This window comes from Pecten maximus, chromosome 4 (assembly GCF_902652985.1).
Source record: "Pecten maximus chromosome 4, xPecMax1.1, whole genome shotgun sequence".
NCBI lineage: Eukaryota > Metazoa > Mollusca > Bivalvia > Pectinida > Pectinidae > Pecten > Pecten maximus.
In genome coordinates, this window is record NC_047018.1 from 4,720,716 (window position 1) to 4,733,872 (window position 13,157).

Below are 13,157 nucleotides of genomic sequence, written 5' to 3' on the forward strand. Positions count from 1 at the left end.
CAACAGACTACTCTCCAAATATTCACTGTATGCTGGGATGTTATAGTAAAATATTCCACAATTACACGTACTCGTACTTAATAACACTGACAGAACAAACTATCTGCCAATTACAGAGCCGCTAGATTGTTTCTCCCACAACAGTACATGTCTTTAAGGTTGGTTTCGTCTGTTGTGTTTAGATGAAATGGTGTTTAGAATTTCAGTGTGAGATGCACTTGGACCAGGTATATATTCAAGCCTGTTGTATCTTCCCTGGCTATCACTGTAACGTGGCACTCTCTACATGGAGCAAAAGACGGTCATCCTTCCTGAACGGGGGGCAATTCTTTAAGAGTCTCCATGTAAATATATACTGTTGATAATGTGTCCTGGTTGTGTGAATTGCGATTTCGTTAATTTGTTGGTTCTCGCTATTTAATGAGAAATTGTATATTCACTCTACTTCCTCTAATGTAACTCTTGTATATGGAATCAACTGTAAATGTATTGATGTTAATCGATACCTGTAGACATTGATTAGTATTTCAGTCGATAGAAGGCACTTTGTAGCAGTCAGGCATAAGTACCAGTGCTGTTAAAGCCATGTTACCTTCACATTTGATTGTAAGGGAAAACATGTACTTAATGGTCTTTGAGATGGAACATTGAAAATAACGATTAAAACGGATTTACTGAGTTATTGGATGTTTGCACCCACCATTCAGATTCTGGCATTTCATTTGATTTATTTTGAGTTTTGAGTGCCTCCTATCATCATCATATAAGGACGACAGTTTTGCTCTACTGTATCTAGCTATCAGATTTAGATCTTTGGCACAACTGACGAGTCCTAGAAAGACGACTTTTTGATCTAGTGTATCTAAATATCATTTGTTTAAAATGTGTGAACATTCTCATTTCTCATATAAAACATAAACCAAAAGACTTTCCGTTCGCGCTGTGTAGTAAGGGAGACAACCTAAACAGAGTTACTGAAGCTAGGATAGATGAATTTACATGGAATTGTAATTTTCTGGAGTGGTCAATATTATGGTGTCGATACGCGAATTGATGAAGATGAAAAACATTCAGTCGAACATATCCATTTCTATGCAAAAATGTATGCATATTTTGTGCGCCGCTTCCTGATAACCTTTACAAAATGGAAAGTTCTAATGCATGATTATAAATTAACTTCACATCAAAATACCAAAACCTATTTAAAGTATTTGAGAATCTGAATATACAGTCAAACAGCAGATAACAACGGTCGTAATAATACTCTCACGACATCTAACATATCACTCTGATATCACTCTCACCTTTGTTTCCGGATACGTCAGGCAAAACCACGACGTCGATGAAACGCCTGTCAAGCAAGATCCGTATCCACGAAGATAAGAGCACTTGAAGAGAGAAATGAAGTATATGTTGGACAATGACATCATTGAGCCAAGTAAAATGAATGGAGCTCTCCATGTATTCTGGTGTCCAAGCCAGATAAGTCGTACCGATTCTGTACGGACTTCAGAAAACGTTTACGTGGTCGGTAAAGCAGACCCCTATCAAATTCCGAGGATTGACTGGTGTCTAGATCAAGTCAGCAAAGCCAAGTACGTCAATAAATTTGATCTATGGAAAGGATTTTGACAGATTCTTCTCACAGAAAAAGCAAAGGAAGTGTCGGCACTCGTCATATCACAAGGCATGTACCAATATAAAGCTATGCCGTTTGGTATGAAAAATGCTCCGACAACTTTCAAACATCTTCTGAATAGCGTGATATCAGATCTTGAAGGCTGTAATGGACACATTGACGATGTCATATTCTACAACGAAACATGAAGAACATCTACGTGGGATTCCCGACTTCTTCGAACGAATCGTCATTATGATATTGACTGTGAATTTGTTTAAATGTAGGTTTTTTTCATGGAACTGTAGATTTTTTTATATTGTTTTTAGACAGGGACAGCTAAATACCTTTCATGGCCAAAGTAGTAGCACTCTTAGATTTTACAACTCCTTGAAATAGAAAAGAGATTATGAAATTTCTTGACATGGCTCGATTTATCGAAAATTCTGTCCAATTTGTTTTCTGTTAGATTAATGTTTTGTTGAAGAAAAACTGTAAAATTCATCTGGCCAGACTACTGTTTATCTGCATTTGAAGAAGCTTGCCAGTTCTTACAACTCCATATATCAGCAGTCATTTCAAACCTTTTGTTGACGCAAGCAATGTTGGATTTGGTGCTGTTTTGATGCAGGAAGATCGTGACCAACCCATTTGTTTTTCTCGAAAAAAATTGACAAGCACCTGAGAAATTATTCTATCATTTAGAAACACTATTTGGCATTTATGTTGGCTCTGAATCAATTTGATGTCTATATTTAACTATCATCATGCCTGTGATAGTCAATACAGACCACAGCCCTTTGACATTCATTGGGAAAATGAAAAAAAAAAAAAAAAAAAAGTCAGAATATTTTCGGGTGGAGTTTGGCTTTTGCAATAGTACGATTTTGACATCGGGCACATCAAAAGTAAAGGCAATATTTTGGCTGATGCTTTATCTAAAATTCAGATGTAAAAGTTAAGCACCGCCTTATTGTAATTGGGAATTAACTCTGAAGTTGGTTAAGATTTGTATATACGAGGGCTGATTGATATGTTGTGAGCCTCTTATTGAACGAGGTACTCAATGATGTTTTTAAGTCCTTCTATTCTCTGACTATAAAGGGGCCTTGTACCCGAGGGTACGAGTGGTATGATATGGGTAGTTTGACACTGACAACAGTGTAGGTAGTGGTATGATATGGGTAGTTTGACACTGACAACAGTGTAGGTAGTGGTATGATATGGGTAGTTTGACACTGACAACAGTGTAGGTAGTGGTATGATATGGGTAGTTAGACACTGACAACAGTGTAGGTAGTGGTATGATATGGGTAGTTTGACACTGACAATAGTGTAGGTAGTGGTATGATATGGGTAGTTTGACACTGACAACAGTGTAGGTAGTGGTATGATATGGGGGTTTTACACTGACAACAGTGTAGGTAGTGGTATGATATGGGGGGTTAGACACTGACAACAGTGTAGGTAGTGGTATGATATGGGGGGTTTGACACTGACAACAGTATAGGTAGTGGTATGATATTGGTAGTTTGACACTGACAACAGTGTAGGTAGTGGTATGATATGGGGGGTTTGACACTGACAACAGTATAGGTAGTGGTATGATATGGGGGTTTGACACTGACAACAGTATAGGTAGTGGTATGATATGGGGGGTTAGACACTGACAACAGTGTAGGTAGTGGTATGATATGGGGGGTTAGACACTGACAACAGTGTAGGTAGTGGTATGATATGGGTAGTTTGACACTGACAACAGTATAGGTAGTGGTATGATATGGGTAGTTTGACACTGACAACAGTGTAGGTAGTGGTATGATATGGGGGGTTAGACACTAACAACAGTGTAGGTAGTGGTATGATATGGGTAGTTTGACACTGACAACAGTATAGGTAGTGGTATGATATGGGTAGTTTGACACTGACAACAGTGTAGGTAGTGGTATGATATGGGTAGTTTGACACTGACAACAGTGTAGGTAGTGGTATGATATGGGGGGTTAGACACTGACAACAGTGTAGGTAGTGGTATGTTATGGGTAGTTTGACACTGACAACAGTGTAGGTAGTGGTATGATATGGGGGTTTGACACTGACAACTGTGTAGGTAGTGGTATGATATGGGGGGTTTGACACTGACAACAGTGTAGGTAGTGATATGATATAGGTAGTTTGACACTGACAACAGTGTAGGTAGTGGTATGATATGAGGGTTTGACACTGACAACTGTGTAGGTAGTGGTATGATATGGGGGGTTTGACACTGACAACAGTGTAGGTAGTGATATGATATTGGGGGTTTGACACTGACAACAGTGTAGGTAGTGATATGATATGGGGGGTTTGACACTGACAACAGTGTAGGTAGTGATATGATATGGGGGGTTTGACACTGACAACAGTGTAGGTAGTGGTATGATATTGGTAGTTTGACACTGACAACAGTGTAGGTAGTGGTATTATATGGGTAGTTTGACACTGACAACAGTGTAGGTAGTGATATGATATGGGTAGTTAGACACTGACAACAGTGTAGGTAGTGATATGATATGGGTAGTTTGACACTGACAACAGTGTAGGTAGTGGTATTATATGGGTAGTTTGACACTGACAACAGTGTAGGTAGTGGTATGATATGGGGGGTTTGACACTGACAACAGTGTAGGCAGTGGTATGATATGGGTAGTTAGACACTGACAACAGTGTAGGTAGTGGTATGATATGGGTAGTTTGACACTGACAACAGTGTAGGTAGTGGTATGATATGGGTAGTTTGACACTGACAACAGTGTAGGTAGTGGTATGATATTGGTAGTTTGACACTGACAACAGTGTAGGTAGTGATATGGGTAGTTTGACACTGACAACAGTGTAGGTAGTGGTATGATATGGGTAGTTTGACACTGACAATAGTGTAGGTAGTGGTATGATATTGGTAGTTTGACACTGACAACAGTGTAGGCAGTGGTATGATATGGGTAGTTAGACACTGACAACAGTGTAGGTAGTGATATTATATGGGGGGTTTGACACTGACAACAGTGTAGGTGGTGATATGATAATGAGTAGTTTCACACTGACACAGAGTAGGTAGTGATATTTGATGTGATATGGGTAAGTTGATACTGAGAACAGTGTAGGTAGTGATATGATATTGGTAGTTAAACACTGACAACAGTGTAGGTAGTGGTATGATATGGGTAGCTTGACACTGACAACAGTGTAGGTAGTGATATGATATGGGTAGTTTGACACTGACAACAGTATAGGTAGTGGTATGATATGGGTAGCTTGACACTGACAACAGTGTAGGTGGTGATATGATATTGGTAGTTTGACAATGACAACAGTGTAGTTAGTGATATGATATGGGTAGTTTGACACTGACAACAGTATAGGTAGTGATATGATATGGGTAGTTTGACACTGACAACAGTGTAGGTAGTGGTATTATATGGGTAGTTTGACACTGACAACAGTATAGGTAGTGATATGATATGGGTAGTTTGACACTGACAACAGTGTAGTTAGTGGTATGATATGGGTAGCTTGACACTGACAACAGTGTAGGTAGTGATATGATATGGGTAGTTTGACACTAACAACAGTATAGGTAGTGGTATGATATGGGTAGTTTGACACTGACAACAGTGTAGGTAGTGGTATTATATGGGTAGTTTGACACTGACAACAGTGTAGTTAGTGATATGATATGGGTAGCTTGACACCGACAACAGTGTAGGTGGTGATATGATATTGGTAGTTTGACACTGACAACAGTATAGGTAGTGGTATGATATGGGGGGTTTGACACTGACAGCAGTGTAGGTAGTGGTATGATATGGGTAGCTTGACACTGACAACAGTGTAGGTAGTGATATGATATGGGTAGTTTGACACTGACAACAGTGTAGGTAGTGGTATGATATGGGGGTTTGACACTGACAACTGTGTAGGTAGTGGTATGATATGGGGGGTTTGACACTGACAACAGTGTAGGTAGTGATATGATATTGGGGGTTTGACACTGACAACAGTGTAGGTAGTGATATGATATGAGGGGTTTGACACTGACAACAGTGTAGGTAGTGATATGATATGGGGGGTTTGACACTGACAACAGTGTAGGTAGTGGTATGATATTGGTAGTTTGACACTGACAACAGTGTAGGTAGTGGTATTATATGGGTAGTTTGACACTGACAACAGTGTAGGTAGTGATATGATATGGGTAGTTAGACACTGACAACAGTGTAGGTAGTGATATGATATGGGTAGTTTGACACTGACAACAGTGTAGGTAGTGGTATGATATGGGTAGTTTGACACTGACAACAGTGTAGGTAGTGGTATGATATGGGGGGTTTGACACTGACAACAGTGTAGGCAGTGGTATGATATGGGTAGTTAGACACTGACAACAGTGTAGGTAGTGGTATGATATGGGTAGTTTGACACTGACAACAGTGTAGGTAGTGGTATGATATGGGTAGTTTGACACTGACAACAGTGTAGGTAGTGGTATGATATTGGTAGTTTGACACTGACAACAGTGTATGTAGTGATATGGGTAGTTTGACACTGACAACAGTGTAGGTAGTGGTATGATATGGGTAGTTTGACACTGACAATAGTGTAGGTAGTGGTATGATATTGGTAGTTTGACACTGACAACAGTGTAGGCAGTGGTATGATATGGGTAGTTAGACACTGACAACAGTGTAGGTAGTGATATTATATGGGGGGTTTGACACTGACAACAGTGTAGGTGGTGATATGATAATGAGTAGTTTCACACTGACACAGAGTAGGTAGTGATATTTGATGTGATATGGGTAAGTTGATACTGAGAACAGTGTAGGTAGTGGTATGATATTGGTAGTTAAACACTGACAACAGTGTAGGTAGTGGTATGATATGGGTAGCTTGACACTGACAACAGTGTAGGTAGTGATATGATATGGGTAGTTTGACACTGACAACAGTATAGGTAGTGGTATGATATGGGTAGCTTGACACTGACAACAGTGTAGGTGGTGATATGATATTGGTAGTTTGACACTGACAACAGTGTAGTTAGTGATATGATATGGGTAGTTTGACACTGACAACAGTATAGGTAGTGATATGATATGGGTAGTTTGACACTGACAACAGTGTAGTTAGTGATATGATATGGGTAGCTTGACACTGACAACAGTGTAGGTAGTGATATGATATGGGTAGTTTGACACTGACAACAGTGTAGTTAGTGATATGATATGGGTAATTTGACACTAACAACATTGTAGGTGGTGATATGATATTGGTAGTTTGACACTGACAACAGTGTAGTTAGTGATATGATATGGGTAGCTTGACACTGACAACAGTGTAGGTAGTGATATGATATGGGTAGTTTGACACTGACAACAGTGTAGTTAGTGATATGATATGGGTAATTTGACACTAACAACAGTGTAGGTGGTGATATGATATTGGTAGTTTGACACTGACAACAGTATAGGTAGTGGTATGATATGAGGGGTTTGACACTGACAGAGTATAGGTAGTAGTATGATATGGGTAGTTTGTGTAAGTAGTACAAAACGACACCTGAGATACAGAATATCAATTTATTAAATAAACATGAAACAATTGCACATAATATATAGACAGTTTATATACTTGATATGTACAATATTCCAGGTGTTTTGTCCTTATCACAGTAAACAATGCTGAGCACATCGTACTCAGAACACCTAACAACGTTACAGGAATCACAGCCTCACGCCTAGCAAGCACGATATTACCCAGGTATATAACATTCCCCCTGCCAAGTGGTTAGGACAGAGAAACTTATTATCTTTGTGTACACTGATTTTCATTGCTTTGCTTCCTTCATTCGATCATGATCATCGTTAATTTCATACTCTGGTATTATTTTTGTCAATCACAATTATTTGTGCTGACGGTTTTAGAAGTTTTTTTTATTTGCATGGATTATGCATTGAAAATCGTTTGATAAAGAGTAAGTTAAAAGAATAAGAAAAAATCCGTGTTTTAAAAACAAAACGATCGATTAATTACAAATTGACACCAAAATCTGTGAAAATGCGATGTATTTGTAGCCTTATAAAAGGGTAGTGATAGACTTGCTAGACATGAGCTTAACCTGTTTTATAAGCAAACGAAAACTAGCGATACATTTGGAAACACTTTTCATAAGACATAATTAATGCCAATAACAACGCAAAGACGCACTAGGATAGCTCTGACAAGGGAAATTCTAAAGTCCTGTCGGTTTCATATACAAATGTTTTACCGAACTAAAATAGTAGTATTATACATATCTAAGGTTAAAGCAAGCCATGGAAGCAGTCGGAAAGTTAGGGCATCTTCCAAGAGTAATATTACAATCCAAAGTGTGTAGTATGTCCAAGGAGTAATATCAAATTTCTAAGTTTTCTACATGTAGCATCTCCCAGGAGTATCCAATTCCTAAGTTTGTAGCATCTCCAAAGAGTACTATGACATTCTTAAGGTTTGTAGCATCTCCCATGAGTAATACCCCATTCCTAAGTTTGTAGCATCTCCCAGGAGTAATATCCCATTCCTAAGTTTGTAGCATATCCTAGGAGTGCAATAACATTCCTAAGTTTGTAGCATCTCCCAGGAATGCAACGACATTCCTAAGTTTGTAGCATCTCCCTGGATTAGTATTGGAATACTTAGTTTATAATATATTCAAGGAGTAATATGACATTTTATGGTTTGTAACATCTCCCTGGAATAGTTTCACATTACGTAATATATCATCCCACATGTAATTGCAGTCCTATATTTGAAGTATTTCCCCATCATCTCATGGGAATACTATTGAAGAGAAGATCTTCTATCACGATGATAATATAACAACCCTTTCTTCATAACGTCTCCCAAACGCAACATGATAATGCGTTGCTTTCAGGAGCTCACAACACAATAAAACTTGTTTTGGAAGATTTTGGTTTATAATGGAACTTATACAGTATAGTTATGGAATCGACAATAATTCTACATATTAATGTGGAAGAGGGGATAAGGCTAGTTTCTTTAGAGCACTCCATAATGCCACACAATGACTCTCAAACGTAATCATATTCGGTAATACATGTTAGAAATTAAACAATTGAATGGGTTTTAATAAGACATCAAGTGTGTTGATGTATGTACATTTAGCACCAAATCTGGCCTTAGTAACGTTTTTCGTGATACAGATATTAGTAATTGTGCTATAGGTACTCGTGATTTAATGTCTAATTAATTATAATGCAATGCCACTCTTACACTGTGACATTATTACTTAAGGAGTTTTACCTGGAGAAGAGAAATATACACCCTATACTGTTAATTACTATCAGAAGGAATACTCGCACTAATAATGTAGAATACAGCTGATAACTTCTGGGCGTAGTTACTACAGTATTGTTTACCCTGGGGACCTGTTATGACAAAATTAAAAAAATTTCAAAGACGAGTGAAAAAATATCAACATTTTTCAACATTCCTTTTTAAAAGTCGAAAATCGGAATTCAATTTCAATACAATATCAATATCAACTTAATGTATGTAACTCACGCTCGATTTTGCTATGTGATAATAATTTCGTTTTCGTTAAACAATCATAAAACATAGTATACAATGTAATGGGGTTTTATTGTTACATAATATATTGCCAACAATATACACGTCATAAAATACAGTATACCGGAATTATAGTCACACATACAAAATGCACACATTTTAAAAACATACGAGATGGAATGAATGTATTTCCTCACCAGGGGGGATAACTCCAAAGACTCCAACAAGACATGTTCCATACATTATTGCCTCCATGTCACTTTCACTTGACATTATAAAAACATACGTTTACTTATAAACATGATATAAAAAACGTGTTCTGTCGTTCCTGGAAATCCAATCATCATAGCATGGGTGAACAGGGAAAGATTCTGCAAGACAAATCTACCGATCTCCAATAACGTCAGTTGGAGCTGATTTAAAAGAATATGATAGCAATGTGACGTTAGATCTAATAGATATATCAATTCCAAATATGGGTGGTCCTATTGATTAGGTTCAAATTTAGATATTAGTAATGTGCTGTTTTGTAATCACCAAATTGATAGGAACCTGATATAACCATTTCGTCCTGTTATGTGATACACTATCGTTCAGTATGACAATACATTAAGTAAATCATCATGGCCAGTCAGAAACATCAATATTACAATGAAACGCAAGAGAGAGAATTCATCATCCTCACGTTTAAAGAACCAGCAAAAACAAAAAATAAATTCGCCTTTCTTTACTTCATTCCTATATTATTTACTAAAACTCTAGCTAATATAATCGATTTTATCCATTCAGAAATCAAATCGTTCACATACATTTCCATACAAGTATGTACATGAACCCTAAATCTCTATAACAACCCCGTGATTATTGTACAGAATGGACGTTGGTATTAAGTATATTTACAATGTTAGGGACGGTCTCGATACGATGTAACACATGGTTCTTTCCTCCAAATCACAGAAGTTCGGAAGTATTATCAACACTTGTTTTAATTTCTTTTTTAGTATTGTTTTCACGATGACAATAGGAGCAAAGGAAAAAAATGATATGACATCTTGACATTTTGAAAATGTTTATTTTAAAGGCCCTACAATTATTAGAAGAACTCAGTAGATTACATGGTTTCTATACGAACTCGTTAAGAGTTTGGGGGAATGAACCATTCCTTAAATGATATCATCACTTTTTAAAAATGTACTAGTTCACAATCACTTGTATGAGACGTAAATACCGACAAAATGCGCCAATGTGGGACAATGTGAAAAATGAACACCCGTTTATTTGTTCGAAGAATTATCATTTCTAAGGCAACTTCATTGTAATGAATTGTAATATAAAACATATATATTGTATCACGCATCTCTAATAATTCTTTTGTACATTGGTACGCCGCTGTGCTGTAGAACAATGGCACACCGCTGTGTTGTAGAATGGTAATTAAGTTGAACAATGTTTTTTTCACTGTGCTGTAGAAAGATAATTCTTTTGGACAATGATATACCGTTGGCCGTAGAATGGTGATTCTGTTGGACATTGGTATACCGCTGTGCTATTGATTGGCAATTATGCTGGACATTGGTATACCGCTGTGCTGTATAATGGTAGTTATGTTGGACATTGGTATACTTTTGTGCTGTAAAATGGTAGTTATGTTGGACATTGGTATAATTTTGTACTGTAGAATGGTAATTGTGTTCGACAATGGTATACCGACGTTCTGTAGAATGGTTTATTTAATTCTGTTGGACATTGCTACACCGTTGTGCTGCAGAATTTTCTTGATCCGCCTTCTACTTTTACAATATCCTATAGAGAACAGAATTGTCAGCACGGAGAGCCCGATACATGACGCAATCAGGGCCCATGAATTAGCACTACTGATGACGATATCTCGAGACATCAGTTCTCCCTTGGCAACAAGCCTATTAGCGTACCTCTGACGGTACATCTTGGGTACTTTCTCGTTCCAGAACGACAACTTGTCAGGTTTGAGTTTGATATCCATTTCAATGTGAGGCCTTTGGTTGCCTGTAGTAATCCTGGCAAACGTTGGTCGACTCGCAGTGTACCTGTCTATATAGAACTGCTTATGCGGAATCAGCGACGGAAGTCTGTAAGTAAAGGGGATTAGTTATGAATTATCGAAGGAATTCCATGAGTCAAAATCAAAATTCAGCTTTATTTACTTATTTTATTCTTAAGAAATAGCATGAACTATAGAACCGAAAAACATGGTACCCGTTCCGTGCAAAGCTTGACCAGAGGTACAGTAGCATCTCGGACATCTTTCGGTCACTCTCGCTGTACCGGAAGTTAGCGTGGCCTGACATTGGAAACCCCGACAGGTAGAATAACTCTGCTCCGTGTATAACTCCTGTTAATACCACATAAATAAAAGTAAAATCCTTTAATGCAATTTATATACTAGGAACCCTTATTGCTTTGATGTTTTTCGTATTATCTGATATATATTTCTAATGATAAGATCTAGATGGATACAATGATCATGAGTTGCACAAAAATGTTTGATCTGCCTTTCCGTTTTCAAATGAACACTTTACATTTTCTTGCTAATGATTACAGAAAAGAAAAGCATTTACAGCATATCTGAAATCATTCCAAGTTACCTTGTAAGTAAAATCAAACATTAAATTGATTTATAATTGATTAATCGTATATGTTTTGTTTAATTTCATTGTCCATTACAAATGATAAAATTACATAAGCAAAAAGAAAACCAGAAAAAATGCTATGTTTCACAAAATAATGGGTGGAAAACAAAAGAAAAGCACTATAACACAAAATACCATAAGTGCGTAGAATACAGTCTATAACATATATACAAAAAAATAATTGCCGGAAGGAAACGAATTCCCGATATTTTGCTACACGTATTTTTACTTATGTGAAATTGATTTCTATGTAAATTGTCATTCTTCATTATCTGCACAGATACGTCCTCTACGTCTCTGTTTGATCTAACAACTTTTTTCGAGATTTATCCTAAACCACGGTAAGTAATTATTGATGTAAAATGTTGTTTTTGTTTTCCACTTATCTTTATCATTTATGTTTCCTTAAAAAGAGAAAGGCAACCCTGAAATGTACGGCAATATTGCTTTATATAAAGCAACGCATAAGAGAAAGAAGACGCAAAATAATGATAACGAGTATCCAATTTGATGAAGTAAACATTTTTAACCCGGATATCTTTCCAGCTGTACAAAAAAGGTATATGATAAAGAATTTAAAAAAGGAATATGATAAAGAATTTAGATCTTCACCTCCAATTATATGACAAATTCAACAGCCGATGCCTCTATCATGACTACGGTATTCTCGCCCTCTCATGTTTCATTGTCAATGCGAGAATTCACGAACTCACCATTGACAATTAAACATGGCGACAGTGAAAATAAAATCTTTGAATGTAATTGTTTTGTTTTTCCTTCAGAGATATCTAGCTTTCTGAAGGACTTGATCACGGAAACACAAAGTATACCAACTCATTTGGGAGGATATCCCGGCTGATACCCTTTTTCCAGTTATTTAAACAGGGAAATTTGACCGGAAATGCACCAAAAGAGGCAATTTTATAAGTACTCACGTTAATGATTATACATGTACTTAAAAAAACAACTTTAATCTATCCAATAAGATCGGAATCCCATGTACATCAAACTGACAAAATGAATTTTTATCCATGAAGTCTACGTAAAATTACGAAAAATATTTTCTCGATTCAAACTTTTTCCAGAAAAATCTTACGAACAGTTCAATTAAAAAGGCAGGTTCCATGCCGCAGGGTCTTTGTACTAAGGTCACCCAAACCAACTTGTTGTCGTTATAGTAAAGACAAACTAACATTGTGTCCCTTTGGCAGCTAACAAGTATTCAGTTGTAAAGAAATGATATGTAATACTAAATATGAAAT

General features: G+C 37.0%; 1 protein-coding gene across 1 annotated transcript in view; it reads right to left on the reverse strand.

Moving 5' to 3' along the window:
• Positions 1 to 7,217: 7,217 nt before the first annotated feature.
• Positions 7,218 to 13,157, reverse strand: part of LOC117325032 (cholinesterase 1-like) — a 211,260-nt gene continuing 205,320 nt past the window's right edge. The window contains exons 10-11 of the mRNA XM_033880934.1: positions 11,462 to 11,597; positions 7,218 to 11,334 (exon numbers count right to left, since the gene is read on the reverse strand). Of these exons, the coding sequence (XP_033736825.1) occupies positions 10,953 to 11,334; positions 11,462 to 11,597 (518 nt within the window). The 3' untranslated portion in view covers positions 7,218 to 10,952. The remainder of the gene's footprint in view (positions 11,335 to 11,461; positions 11,598 to 13,157) is intronic.